This window comes from Trichechus manatus, unplaced genomic scaffold, assembly GCF_000243295.1.
Source record: "Trichechus manatus latirostris isolate Lorelei unplaced genomic scaffold, TriManLat1.0 scaffold00006, whole genome shotgun sequence".
NCBI classification, from domain to species: Eukaryota; Metazoa; Chordata; class Mammalia; order Sirenia; family Trichechidae; genus Trichechus; species Trichechus manatus.
In genome coordinates, this window is record NW_004443942.1 from 9,414,295 (window position 1) to 9,429,986 (window position 15,692).

The 15,692-nt window shown below is 38.6% G+C and overlaps 1 protein-coding gene across 5 annotated transcripts in view; it reads right to left on the bottom strand.

Annotated features, from left to right (window-relative positions):
* PIK3C2A (phosphatidylinositol-4-phosphate 3-kinase catalytic subunit type 2 alpha) overlaps positions 1 to 15,692 on the bottom strand; it is a 129,171-nt gene that overhangs the window by 63,577 nt on the left and 49,902 nt on the right. For all 5 annotated transcript variants that reach the window (XM_023737569.1, XM_004369680.2, XM_023737568.1 and 2 more), the window contains exon 3: positions 7,684 to 7,787. In XM_023737569.1, the coding sequence (XP_023593337.1) occupies positions 7,684 to 7,787 (104 nt within the window). The remainder of the gene's footprint in view (positions 1 to 7,683; positions 7,788 to 15,692) is intronic.

The following is a 15,692-nucleotide window of genomic DNA, read 5'->3' on the forward strand; positions in this document are numbered from 1 at the left end:
ACTGGAAAGTCATCTGGTGTTTTATTTTGGATGCCTACTGTAACCATCCTATCCTGTTTTTGTAAATGTTTTGATATTGTCTGCTGTCTTTGGGGCATTCAGTAGTTATTTTTCTCATTTATTGATTTGTTTGTTTTGTCCTTTTTTTTTTTTTTAAATTTGGCTATGTCTGAGCAGGTGGGCTGTGTGTTCTTTGTTGTTTGCTAAACTGTGGGCACGATATTTTTTCCTCCTTCTCCAATTTGCAAGGTCAGTCGCTCAGATATGGTACAGCAGGGCAGGTCTAGCTGAAGAGGAGTTGTTGGGATGGGTTGTTTGTGGCACTTACTACAGCCACCAGGGCGTGTCAGTAATCAGTGCAGGGCAGGTTCCAGTAGGCCGTGTCTGTGCTGCTTAATGGTGTGATGTTAAGCGCACGGTGCAGGTAGGCAGGATGGAGGGGGGAGACTGTGATGTGTGGAGCTAAGATGGGTATGGGAAAGAGGAGAGATGAACAGGAGCCAAAAACACAAACAAACAAAAAAGAGTGCTAGGGGAGCTTGCTGTTGGAGTGGAGAGATGAGAGACTATGAAATGGAGAAAAATGAAAAGGGGAAGAAGAAAAAAAAGAAAAGAACAAATAAATAAAAATGACAAAGAAAAAAGAACAACAAAGCTCCCAGGGATCCCACCAGTGTGGCTACGAGGTCTGGGGAAGTTGTTCCCAGGTGTTGAAGTACAGCTTGGCTAGGAGGCGTAGAGGTATTCAGTTCCAGGTATCCAGGGGACAGGAAGAGAAGGAAGGTATAGAGAGATGAGAAACTGAGTAATGAAGAAAGACAAAAAGGGGAAAAGAAAACAAAACAAATTAAAAAAAAAAAGAAGAAGAAAAACCCCACAAAAAAAGAAACGCCCTCAGGGATCCCTCTGCACATCTGCGCAAGCTGAGGGGTAGGTCCCAAGCTGCACAGCGCCAGCCAGCCAGAACGGGCTCCCAACTTGAGAAAAGAGAAAGAAAACAAACAAACAAGCACCCTGGGATCCCACCAGCGTGGCAGCACAGACCGGGAAGCAGTTCCATACTCGAACGGAGCTTCACAGCCCCAGGAAGAAGCAAAGATGGCGCACGGAGCCAGGTATTTGAGCAAAAGGAGGGGGAGGTGGAAGGAAGGTAAGGAAGAAATTAAAAGAAGTGGAAAAAAGCAACACCAGCAGCCAACAAATGGCACGCAGGGAGTTGGCCAGTGCGGGCAGGTGGAATCCATGCAGCTGGTGCTTCCCAGCCAAGAGACTATGGCTGCGGGAAGCAGAGGAGGCTGAGTGAGGGTGAAGAAGGGTGGGGGGTGGGAAAGCGTATATCGCCGTTTACCAGTTGTTCTGTCTCCTGCTGGAAGCTCTGTGAAGCTGCTTTCTCGTACCCCCTATTTGCTGGTCTCTGATAGGAGTCCAAGATGGCGGATCTGTGCTGCATTAGCTGCATTTGGTGCTTGGCTGAGTTCTTTATCTCTTCATTTTATGTTTAGGATTTCAGGATGGCTGTTTTCTCGTTTGGCTTAGTTTTTCGGATCTTTGCTGTGGAGGGACGGCGTGGTGCTTCTGCCTTGAGCACCATGTTGCCGTAAGTTCCCTTGAGTTCTTATAGTACTGGTCTTATACAATATTCGTCCTTTTGCAACTGACTAAATTCACTCAGCATAATGCTTTCCAGATTCCTTCACGTTATGTTTCACGGGTTCATCGTTGTTCTTTAAGGTTGCGTAGTATTCCATTGTGTGAATATACCATAATTTGTTTATCCATTCATCCACTGAGGGTCACCTAGGTTGTTTCCATCTTTGTGCTATCGTGAATAATGCTGCAATGAACATGGGCGTGCATATATCTACTTGTGTGATGGCTCTTATTTCTCCAGGATATATTCCAAGGAGTAGGATTGCTGGATCGTATGGTACTTCTATTTCTAGCTTTTTAAGAAAGCACCAAATCGATTTCCAAAGTGGTTGTACCATTTTACATTCCCACCAACAGAGTATAAGTGTTCCAGTCTCTCCACGACCTATCGAACATTAATTATCTTGTGTTTTTTGGATTAATAGGATTAACCTTGCTGGGGTGAGATGGTATCTCATTGTAGTTTTAATTTGCATTTCTCTAATGGCTAATGATTGTGAGCATTTCCTCATGTTTCTGTTACCAAGGCTGTAAATCTTTATGGAAGCAGACTGCCACATCTTTCTCCCACGGAGCAGCTGGTGGGTTTGAACCACTGACCTTTCATTTAGCAGCCAAGCGCTTTAACCACTGTGTCACCAGGGCTCCAATACAGTGCTACAAAGTCTTTATTCTCTCAAAGTGATTTCTAAAACTTAGGGAACAGCAAGAAATGCATGCGAAGCTATTCATGATATCAAGCAGATACAGAAAAGAGTTAAGAAAAGGAAATGAAGCTTTTTCTTTGCAGGTGAAATCGCCTGTTTTTTTTTTTTTTTTTTAATTGTTGTGGTTTAAGTGAAAGTTTACAATTCAAGTTAGTCTCTCATAAAAAAATTTATACATACATTGTTGTGTGACCCTAATTGCTCTCCCTATACTGTGACAGTACACTCCTCCTTTCCACCCGACTTCCCGTGTCCATTCAACCAGCTCCTGACCCTCTCTGCCTTCTCATCTCACCTCTGAACAGAAGCTGCCCATTTAGTCTCACGTATCTACTTGAGCTAAGAAGCACACTCTTCATGAGTATCATTTTATGTCCATGAAGCTTGTTTTTAAGAAAAGGAAACAAAGCTTGATGTTCTTACATAATTACCTACAAGGACTATTTTTTAATGAAAACTCTAACTTGAATTTTCTCTAAAATTTCCACTTCCCTATCACTATCTGTCATGGACTGAATTGTGTCCCCAAAAAATATTTGCCAACTTGGCTAGGCCACGATTCCATTTGTGTGACTGTCCACTACTTCATCATCTGATGCGATTTTTATGTGTTCTAAGTTCTACCTCTATGTTGTTAATGAGGCAGGATTGGAGGCAGTTACGTTAATGAGGCATGACTCAATTTACAGGATTAGGTTGTGTCTTAAGTCAATCTCTTTTGAGATATAAAAGAGAAAATCCAGCAGAGACGGGGGGACTCATACCACCAAGAAAGCAGCCTCAGGAGCACAGTGTGTCCTCTGGACCCAGGGTTCCTGCATGGAGCAGCTCCTAGAGCAGGGGAAGATTGATGACAAGGACCTTCCTCCAGAGCTGACACAGAGAGAAAGTCTTCCCTGGTGTTGACGTCCTGAATTCGGACTTCTAGCCTACTGGACTGTGAGACAATAAACTTCTGGTTGTTGAAGCCATCCCTTGTAGCAGCACTAGATGACTAAGACAGAATTTGGTACCAGGAGTGCGGTGCTGCTCTAACAAATACCTAAAATGTAGAAGTGGTTTTGAAACTGTGAATGGGTAGAAGCTGGAAGAGTTTCAAAGTGCCTAACAGTAAAAGCCTAGACTGCCTTGAAGAGACTGTTGGTAGAATTCTGGTGACAATTCTGGTGAAGACTCAGAAGGAAATGAGGAGAACTGTTACACTGGTGATGGCCCAGATGGCGAGAAGCAGCATCAGAGAAACGGCAGCAGCAGAACCAGCAGACCAGCACAAGACAGTGCTAGAGCCCACCCATGGAGCAAGAGAGCTGAGTGCCTTTGAGTAGGAGGCTTCCTGGAAGAGTAGGGTGCCTTTGGGCACTTATTTGTGGAGCTAAGCTTGCTGACTCACAGAGCAAGAGAGCCCAGTGCCTTCTGGCCAAAGTTTACTGGCAGAGGTGGGATGCCTCCAGGCACTTAACAGTGGAGCTAGAGAGCTTTGGAACACTTGCCTGAGTAGGGAAGAAGCTGGTGGTGAAGCCTGACGGGCCGAGAGGTCAAATAACCAGGAAGCAGAAGGTGAAGAGAAAAGGAACACAGGAAGCAGAGCTGCCTCAGTTTCAAACGGTTAGGACCACGACCTCTGGGGTCTCAAAGGGTAGAGTCACACATGCCTAGGTTTCAGAATCAGATCTTCACCAACTCAGTTTTGGAGTTTGGGGCTGCCTTTCATGAATGCCAGTGGGCTGGGGGTAGGACTGGCCAAGTTGACATATTTTGGGGGGACCCTATTCAATTCATGACAGCCACTAATTTCCTCAAGGGACATCCCCTGACTCCAATTTCCATGTGCACAGGGGAACAGACAGAAGCCCAGAACATGACTTCAAAAACACCTCTTCTACTTCTGCTATGATAAATATTTGCTGCAGTCATACTCTATTAATGGAAATAAAGTGACAAAAACAACTCATTCTATCTTTAGTTCATTTTGGGTTTTATATTACACAAGCATGCGTATATGCCAAAAACCAGTTGATCTGATTCTGACCCATGGTGACCCCACATATATACGAATATAACTGTGCTTTACAGAATTTTCAATGGCTGATTTTTCAGTAGACTGCCAGGCCTTTCTTCCAAGGTGCCTCTGGGTGGATTCAAACCTCCAATCTTTCGGTAAGCAGCCAAGCGTGTTAACCATTGACCATCGAGGGAGATATATACGTACGTGTGTGTGTGTGTGTGTGTGTGTGTGTGTGTGTGTGTGTGTATACATATATATATTCATTCCAGCTTAGTGGCAGAGTTCGTATAAATAATTCTAAGATGGAAATGGAAAAAAACAAAAAAAGAGCAGACCACAGAGAGCCTAATTTCTCAATTTACAAAGCTTAAAATGCAACAGTCACTCAATACCATCTGATGAAAGTATACAGGACTTACTTGGGGAGAAAATTAAAGGAACTAGATGAAAGATAACAGATTATTTCTAAACCATAAGGTAACATATTATTTCCAATCTCTTAACCATAATACACATAAAAAACAGATATAGGTAGTCTTTAATAAATGCAAATTGCTATATTAAGTCAGCTAAATGTCCCTTATTTTCTAAACACCTCAGGCCCACTGAAAAACGTCAGTGAAAAAAATCCAGCTAAGAGTAATCTTTGCAGGAAATAAAAAATCGCTCTACTGATATATATTTTTTCTTTTTCCTAAGGTATTCTGAAGAAATGAAATGCTGGTTAAAAGGTAACATAATGGAAGGCAAAGTTGTAATAAAATACTAGCAACAGTCTAGAAAATCTAGCTAAATATTAGTAAGTCTAAATCCTTTAACAATAAAATGATGTCTATAATCTGGGATCCCAGACACTACTACACTTAATTTAAGCAGACCACACTGAGGAAAATGCTAGATTCAGAACAGATCTTCCAGTGGTGATCTATTTTCCCTTCTTTTGATAAAAGATCTCATCCCCTTGGCCACAATGTTTATTGTTCCACCCAGGTTAATCTCTGTCCTTCAGGGGGATTTTTCTATCTGGAGCTGGCTAGAAGGACTCCCTTTCCTCTCTGCTGGCAAGACCCCTAGAATATGAAGTCTAAAGTATCAGTGGCTATGTTCCCTACCTTCAAAAGCCCCATCTGCAGTAGAAGAAAATAAAGCCAACATGCATGGAGAAAGAGTAGTGAGAAGCAAAGGGAGGAAGGAGAAGGAAAGGAAGTGGAAAAGGACAGTCTGAAGGGAGAAGAGATGAATTCATCACATGTGAATTCCTCTGCTCCATCCTTCCTCTTTCTTCTGTATGGGTTTGTGAACCAAAATACAACCCTTCTTGATTTAAGCTAGTTCAGGATGGGTTTCTAGCACTCATAACAGAAGTCCAGACTAATGCAGTGATATAATGGAAAGAAAACACACTGAGCCCAGAGCAAAGAAGACCTGACTCTGTTGTTGACCATCTGAGTAAACTTTTAGAGATTAGGCCACTAATCTCTGAGTTTCAGTTTCTTTGTCTATTAAGAATATATAGATACGTTTAAGATTGAGAGAATATTTTAGAAATGCATTTTTCTAGTTCTTCAGAAAAGAATATATTTGCTCTTCTAATCTTGACTATTATAGTATCATCACTTAAATAAGTAGGTCTGTACTTTGAATGTCAGAAATTTTATGGCATAAAAAGTCAAGAATAGATATACGCATAGAAAGCAATGTTCTTTGATGGTTACCAGGGAAGGGAAGGGTAATCACCTTCTAGATAGTACACACTTGTTATTTTTGGTGATGGGAAGGTGATACCCAATATGGGTGAAGTCTGCACAACCTGACCAAGGCAAATGAAGACACTAAGAAGTATGTAAGAATAAGGGACAATTTTGGTAAATGCTATAACATATACAACTTTGCAACAATGGTAATAACTAAAATATGTGAGTGTGGTTACATAGGTATATATGTATACATATATGTGTACAGGAAAGCATATGTGGGTATATGTGCAAGCATATATATAGGTGTATCTGTAGGGATATATATATACATGTCTGAGTATGCTGCATATATATTCATACGTATAATAAAACACATAGAAGCAGTTATGGAGACTTCCTAGACATATTGAAATAGCTCATGGAATTGGTTTACTGGGTTAAAAGGCTTAAGACCATAGTCTCATGGGACAACTTAGTCAATTGACATAATATAGTTTATAAAGATAATGTTCTATATCCTGGTTTGGTGAATAGCGTCTAGGGTCATAAAAGCTTCTGAGAAGCCATCACCTGCTAGTCTCTGCTCATCTGGAGCAAAAGAGAAATGAAGGAAACCAAAGACTCAAAGAAGGAACTAGTCCACAGGACTAATAGCCCACATGAACCACAGCGTCTTCTAGCCTGAGACCAGAAGAACTAGATGGTGCCCAGCTACCACTACTGACCGTTCTGACCAGGGACATGATAGACGGTCCCAGACAGAATGGGAGGAAAATGCAGAACAAATCTCAAATTCCTAAAAAAGGCTAGACTTAGTGGATCAAAAGAGACTAGAAAAACCCCTGAGACTATCGCCTTAAGATACCCTTTGAACTTGGAAATGAAGCCACTTCCAGAAGTCACCTTTCAGCCAAATAATAGATTGGCTTAGAAAATAAACAATATTACCTGTGAGTAATTTGCTCCCTTAAATAATCAGCTATATGAGACCTAATGGTCAAAATTACCCAAAAGTAGAGATGAGAAGGCAAGGAGGGGCAGGAAAGTTAGATCAATAAAAACAGAATAAAATGGAAATAATGATAATGCTGACACATTGTGAAAATTATAACCAATGTAACACAACAATTTGTATAAAAATTGTTAAATGGGAACCTAATTTGCCATGTGAACTTTCACCTAAAACACAAAATACACTAAAAAAAGAAGAAGAAAGTTTATGGCAAAATTAAGTCTCCCTAAAACAAAAGTAGCATTTTCTAAGTGCAAACTTAAATGTAAGCCATATTTTCTTTCACTGGTTAATAAACTATCAGAAGTCTATTGTCTAACCTCAATTTTTTTCTCCCTTTTCTTCTATTGTGGTGAAAACATACATCAAAACTGTCTAACCTCAATTTTTTCTTCTAAACACTCAAAAATCTAAAGGTAAGGATGCAGGTTAAACTATAGTTTGTGTTAATATGCCAATTAACTGTTTGCCTCAAAGTTTTAGCCACAGAAAGAAAACAATGAATATTTTCAGAGTTTTAGAATTATTAGCACTATGCTAGTTTTCAAGTTAAAATGTATAAACAAGCATTTAATTAAAACAACCTGTAATTTATAAAGAAAAATTCCTTACTTTGTAATTGACTGACAAAAAGCTGCCACCTCCTCGTTCTGTACTTCAATTTCTCGCAGAAGACAACTTCCAGCTGGCAAACTACTGGTCCCATATGGGTCCTTCTGTAATAATAATAATAATAAAGTGTTTTTATTTAAAAAGTGAAAGATCTCCAAAATACTACATAGCAGTATAGGACAAACACATTTTCCTGAAAATAATGTATAAAGATGTGAAAGTAATATAAATCATATCAGTAACAAAGTTTAAAATGATTGACTTCTATATTTGTAAAATTAATGCCAACTAAGCCTTATTTTAAGTTGACTGGTTTTACTTGCTCAAAAGCAGAAACAGACTATACTTTGTATTGGTCAGTAAGAATGGAGTGCCAAAACTTTCCATTCAAAATCTTCCTGAAATGAACACTTCAGAAAGTTAACAGCTGAATGAAATTAAAGACTACCTCAGTTTTAAGAAAATGAAGCAATCAAGCCCATTTGGGATTCCGCTGATAAATCAGAATTCTATGTATTAACTTAGGCCCCAAATTCCAAAAAGAAGTTGGTTCTTTATATAAGAGAATTAGTTTTAGGAGGGAGTGGGCATTTTCTACGTTTATAAACTTAAACAAATATCTTTGACAGTCCCTCAAAGTTAAGTTTATTTCTGGTCAAAATCTGTTTGCAACATTTAGGGAGATAAGTTTACCACCTAAGCACAGCCAAAGAGCCATTTCCTTTAAAGGTCTTTTGACTTACTACCTAAAATTACTTGATTTCGCACAAATTTCAAATGTAAATTTTCTTTAAAATTGGAAGTCTCAATTCAAAAGTGAAAAATAACACAGCGTATAAATTTCAAGAGTTGTAATGGATTTCAATGACCACAGCACACAAGATTTTGTGACAGAAAATTAATCTGAAAATTTAGGGCAACAATTCCTTTATAAGTTTCCTTCTTCTAAAACTTCGCAGTCATTTCTGCTAGAATGTTTGATATACACTGGGGGGAGGGCCACCCTTGAGTTCTCTAAAATCACAACTAAAAATAACAGCGTTCATGAGAAAAATAGAGTTAAAGTAGACTACTCAAAATCAATCCAACTCTATAACCAAAGCCCTAACTAAAACAATAACAAATCCCTACAAAAATACAAGCACAGTTGAATCTCCATTCATGTGCACCCAGCATTATGGTCTTCAATCCTTTGAAGCCTTAAACTCTGGAGCTCTTGCTTTCTTATTTGAGATACAGGCTCTTGAAGGCATTTGCTTCTCGTCAAGACTGATTTCACTGAGGTTAAAAGCAAGTAAAAAAAAAAGTCTTAATTCAAAGGGAAATGTCTCTGCAGCTTCTATGCACTCAGTGCTTCACGGAGAGCTTAGCATTGTGGAAAGTGGAAACATTCTTGAAGCCACTCATCAAACCACCACTTTCACTAAAAGAGAGTACCCCTGCAGGATTTTCAGTGTTTTTCTTAATATCTCCATATATTGTTAAGGCCTTCTCTTTAATTGTGAAAAGTCCGATCCTGATTGCTGCAAAATTTAAATATGCTAGGAAAGATTGTGTTTGAACTAATGCTACTTCCCCATTATACTGACATCAATCCCATATTTACTAATCACAAATAAGCTTAATTCTATTACAGAAACAAACATTATGGCAAATATTACTCAAAAGAATGGGTTTGATATTTCATAAGAGATATTCTTTGGTCTTACACTCCAAGTCTGCCACAATCTAATCCAATCTTATTTCCCAGGACTTCCCTAATGCTCTCTATATTCCGGTTATTTCAATCATATCCTGTTCCTATAAAATACAAATTGAGCTATGCTGTCTCTGAACCTCTTTGTCTTTGCCTGAAATACCTTTCTTCTAACCTGCTCTCACAATGTACGTCAAAAATCTATTCATTTTCCTAAGGCCCAATGAATACCACTTTATTGACAACATCTTTCAGGATTAGTCAGTATGAAGCAATTTTTCCCTCCTAGCACCTCTAAAGAGCCCTGGTGACATAGTGGTTATGAGCTCGGTTCCTAACCAAACAGTCAGCAATTCAAATCCACCAACCGCTCCTTGGAAATCCTATAGGCCAGTTCTACTCTGTCCTACAAGGTTGCTATGAGTTGGAGTCGACTCCACAGCAACAGGTGTGTGTGGTGTATAGCACTTCTAAGTACTTAGTCTGAACCAAACACATATCATTATGCCCTGTTTTATATCTGTCCTAACATGAAAGTACTTTGAAGACAAGGATCAAGTTTTGTTAAACTTTATATTTTTGTACAACTTTGTATCCAGTTGAGAATGCACTTAACCAAGGGCTCAATTTGTTTAGTGTTTTGCTGCCTCTAAAAACAACTTAAGATTCACTGACATACAGCCAATGAAACTGTCATTTAAAGAATTTTAATTTTTTAAATGTACTATGTAGTTTCTTCAATAGCCTCCTAAAAAGAATAGCAATAATTTTCATCATGAATCCTTGATTCCATAAAATAAGCCTTTTCTAAATATTAGTGTTATTAATAATACTATATAACAATTACTGAGCGTTTACTATGTATCAGGCTATGCTGTAAGAAACTTAAGGGTTCAAACTCATTTATTTCTCACAAGGCCTTATTTATGTGGGTACTATCATTATCTCTGTTTTACAGATGAAAAAAAAATGAGGCAAAGAGAAATTAACTCAGACAAGGTCACACAGCTTATAGGTAGAGTCAAGAGTCAGGATTTGAATCCAAGAACTCTGGTTTCACAGTTATATGCTTGTTGTTGTTAAGATGCTGTCGAGTTGGTTCCAACTCACAGCGACCGTGTGTACAAAGAACAAAATACTGCCTGGTCCTGTGCCATCCTCACAATTGTTGCTATGTTTGAGACCACTGTTGCAGCCACTGTGCCAATCCATCTTGTCTTCCTCTTTTTCCCTGACCTTCTACTTCACCAAGCATGATGTCCTTCTCCAGGGACTGGTCCTTCCTGATAACATGTCCAAAGTACGGGTGAGACAAAGTCTCACCACTGTCACTTCTAAGAAGCATTCTGGCTGTACTTCCTCCAAGATAGATTTGTTCATTCTTTTGGCAGTCCATGGTATATTCAATATTCTTTGCCAACACCATAATTCAAAGGCATCAATTCTTCTTTGATCTTCCTTATTTACTGTCCAGTTTTCATATGCGTATGAGGCAGTTGAAAATACCATGGCTTGGGTCAGGCACACCTTAGTCCTCAAAGTGACTGACATCTTTGTTTTTTTAACACTTTAAAGAGGTCTTCTGCAGCAGATCTGCCCAATGCAATGTGTCATTTGATTTCCTGACTATTGCTTCCATGGGCATTGACTGTGAATCCAAGTAAAATGAAATCCTTGACAACTTCAATCTTTCCTCTGTTTATCATGATGTTGCTTAATGGTCCAGTTATGAGGATTTTTGTTTTCTTTATGTTGAAGTGTAATCCATACAGAAGGCTATAGTCTTTGATCTTCATCAGTAAGTGCTTCAAGTCCTCTTCACTTTCAGCAAGCATGCTTGTGTCATTTGCATATCACAAGTTGTTAATCAGTCTTCCTCCAATCCTGATACCATGTTCTTCTTTACACAAGTGCAGCTTCTTGGATTATTTGCACAGCATATAGACTGAATAAGTATACTGAAAGGCTACAACCATGATGCACACCATTCCTGATATTAAGCCACGTGGTATCCCCTTTTTTTATTCAAACATCTGCCTCTAGGTCTATGTACAGGTTCTGGATGAGCACAATTAAGTGTTCTGGAATTCCCATTCTTCGCAATATGATCCAAAATTTGTTATGATTCACAAAGTCAAATGCCTTTGCATAGTAAATAAAACACAGGTAAACACCTTTCTGGTATTCTCTGCTTTCAGCCAAGATCCATCTGACATCAGCAATGATCTCTCTCATTCCATGTCCTCTTCTGAATCCAGCTTGAATTTCTGGCAGTTCCCTGTCAATGCTTAACACTATAATAGTCTATCTCTCAAAAAAGTCTCTTCAAAAAACAACAACTAAAAAACACAACAACAAAAACAATGTTGTGATCTTTGTGGGAGCAATGCTGTAGAAAACCTTAGAAGGGAGTATTTTTGCTTGACCCAGCAATTATCTCTCCTTTAATTTCATTCTTTCTTTTTTTTTTAAGAACAGATTTTGAATATCCTTAGTGACATTTTTAGATTTTTTTTTTTTTTTAAGTAAGAAAATTTGTAGTTTTGCAGTGCCTTTCATGTATTAGGTCCTTCCTTTCCACCATGTTATAAGTTTCAATTGACAGTGACAGAAATGGATTGTAACTAATTTTCTAGTCACTTACCAAGGTAATAATAGAAACTGGTAAGTTAACATCAAATGTTCTATCCATCAAGGTAAAATACAGCTAGGCTACCAATTATTTCATCTCATATATTACTAACATCAGCATGTCGTTTGTTTTTCTCCACTATTTCCGGAACAAAAAATTTAAAAAAAAAATTTTTCTTTTTACACCTATTCCTTTAGCCCATCCTCCCCCAAACATCACATAAATAACCTAAGCATCAAACCATCTGTATTCTCCACTGATCTTTGCACAATATGTTTCTTATGTGGCACTTAAGGCTTTCTATCTTGCACCGCAATTATACACACACACACATCCTGTCTCCTTTTCGTCCAAGTTCCTTATGGGCTTTTATCCCCCTCCAGTTACTGTGAAGTTGATTCTGACTCACGGCGACCCTATATGTGTCAGTGTAGAACTGTGCTCCATAGGGTTTTCAATGGCTGATTTTTTGGGAGTAGATCACTAGGCCTTTCATCCAATCTTTAAGGGCTGGGCTTGCAAATGATTCATATTTGCAATCCTCACACTGTATACCACAAACATTTTTTTTAATGAATGAATGAGACATAAAATAGTGAATAAGAAAAAAATTGCTAATGCCATTATCCAATACATGGAACAAAGAAAGAAGAGGCTTGTACAGGAAGATACTGGGCTCTCTAGTAAATACATATGTCTGGAAATCCATGTAGATGTTTAGGTAGTCATCTAAACCCAAAACCAAACCCACTGCCATCAAATCAATTCTGACTCATAGCAACCCTATGGTTTCCAATCTAGAAATGTTCTATTCAAGAAGTGTTCTAGTCCAGAAATTATTGCCAGGGACATAGGTTTGAGGATCAACCAATTTCTAGAATTTTCTATAGGGAAGTTTCTACTTCTGCTAATTGCTGTCAGGATCCATCAGTGAGCAAGGTCCTAGGCAAAGGGGCCTTGTGGCCAAGCTCTATCAAGAGGAGACAGTCTCTTGGAAGCTGAGGGATACACAAGGGATTGCACTTGCTGGGCATCTCAACCATAAAGAGCCAAGGAGACACATCACCGCAAGAGTCAAGACCAGTAGCTTTCAAACAATGTACCTTGCAGTCTGAAGAATGAAGCACTGACCAAGAGAGAATAGGTATGAGCTATTAAAAATAACCAAGAACAAAACCTTGGGCATGCCTATATTTAAAGGATAAAGAAAAAGGAGTAAAAAGACCACGGAAGTAAAACTAGGAAGTAGAATTACCTATGGCAAAACTGAAGTTTCAAGAAAAGGATGCAGTCAATAATTTAAAATGAAGCACAAAGGCTGGACAATGAATATGGTCACTGAATACACAATGAGTATTAATGTTACCAGAAAAAAGTTTCTGCAACACAGTGGGAAAAGAGAGGATGTCTAGAGAGAATGGAGAAGTAGTAAGTATAAATTAGTCTTTAAAGAGTAGTCTGTAGAAAACACTCTGGGGAGACAGGAACAAGAAAAAGGTTAAAGAGTTTAGTTTTGGGAAAGAAGTGGACTATCTCTTTCCTCCAAACCACAAAGAGGGAAATTTGAGGTGAATGAGTTGGAATTGACCTCAGTAAAAAAGGGAGAGAGGTCATCTAGAAAAGAGGGACAGGAATGGCTAAAGGAAAGTAGTGATGGTTTGAAATAATTCACAAAAAATTATCAGTACGTACTCTGTAAAACAGTTCTTTAAAGTCCAAGGTTCATGCTATGTTACCCAGAATTAGATGGAACACAACACTAAGTTTTCAATAAATATACTTTAAGCATTAAATATATCAGTTACTATTCAGAACAAATCCGGCTGCTTCCTTATTCGGATAATTTTATTATTTTAGAAAGAGATTTAAGTCAGCTATTCAAATGGCAAATTACACTCAGCTAGACAATAAAAATTTTGTTAATTTTCCCTCTTCTTTAAAATTAATGATATTTTGTCAACAGGGTTGTAAATGTTTATACTGTTAATAAAATTAACTTTTAGAAAGAGTAATACCCACAGAACTTTGCAAAACCACTTCTACAAAATGATAACTAAATTTATAGTTATTAACTAAACGTGATTTAAGACAGTTTCGAGTATTATGCCTTTTCCCGGTTATGGTTACAAAAATTTGAACTAAACTATTCAGATTATTATGAACAAAACTAAAGATACTAGAAGGGAACAGGAAGTAGGCTTGCTGAGCAAGAAGAAAAACACCCTTCTGACTTGAGTTTTACTACAAAGCACAAAACTCTGACAGGAAATGAACACTTAAGTATGTGAAGTAATTATAAATAGACATGGCAGTCTTATTTCCCAACAAAAAAAAATGAACTTCACAGAAAAGTTTTTAAATAGGTAAGGATTAATGGTATGTGAAAAATTAAAAGCTCCATGACAATGTATTGTTCCACAGACTTCCAAAGCATATTACTAGTGTTGTTAAAGTCTCACTTTTGGCCTATAGCAAATCAAATTCTATTTTCTTGTACACAAACAAAATGATGAAATCTTAGCATTAGTAGTAAAAGGGCTTAGAACTTTTTTTTTTAACATAAAAATTCTTTCTACTGGGGGGGAATACTAAATAGGCAATAGATAAGTGGTATCCCGGGTGAAGGGTGAGACAGTACACAACACAGGGGAAACTAGCACAACTTGTACAAGGAAAGGTCATGGAAGCCCCATAGACACATCCAAACACTCTGGGGACCATGGTCTCAGGGAACATCTAGCTCAGTTGGCATAACACAGTTTATAAAGACAATGTTCTACATTCTACCTTGGTGAGCAGTGTCTGGGGTCTTAAAAGCTTGTGAGCGGCCATCTAAGATATTCCACTGGTCTCATCCCTTCAGGAGCAAGGGAGAATGAAGAGAACAGGATACAAGGAAAAGATTAGTCCAAAGGACTAATGGTCCACAGCTACCAAGGCCTCCACCGGACTGAGTCCAGTACAACTAGATGGTGCCCGGCTACCACCGCTGACTGCTCTGACCAGGATCACAACAGAGGGTTCTGGACAGAGCTGGAGAAGGATGTAGAACATAATTCTAACTCACAAAAAAAAAGACCAGATTTACTGGCCTAAAGGAGACTGGAGAAACCCTGAGACTATGGCCCCCAGACACCCTTTTAGCTCAGTGGTGAAGTTATCTCCAAGGTTCACTGTTCAGTCTGGCAGTGGACAGCCCCGTAAAACCAAATGGGACTAATGAGGTACAGTAGTCCAGTGACAAGGGCCAGAAGGCAGAAGGGGACAAGGAAGCTGGTGATAGGGAACCCAAGGTTGAGTAAGGATATTGTCGATGTGTTGTGAGATTGTTAACCACTGTCATAGGACAACATGTGTAGTAACTGTTAAATGAGAAACTATTTTGTTCTGTAAGCCTTCATCTTAAGTGAGAATAGCAGCACAACTGGAAGAGCGTAGTCAATGTCACTGAACTGTGCATGTAGAAATGTTTGAAATGGTGTATCTTTGGCTATGTGTATTTTCACCAAAAAAAAAAAAAAAAAGGTTGAGAAGTTAGAGGGTTGACATGTTGTGTTGTTAGGAATGTCATAAAACAATACGTGTACTACTGTTTCATGAGAAACTATTTGTTCTGTAAGCCTTCACCTGAAGTACAATAAAAAACAAAAAAATTCTTTCCACAGTATTCCTACAGGTGCA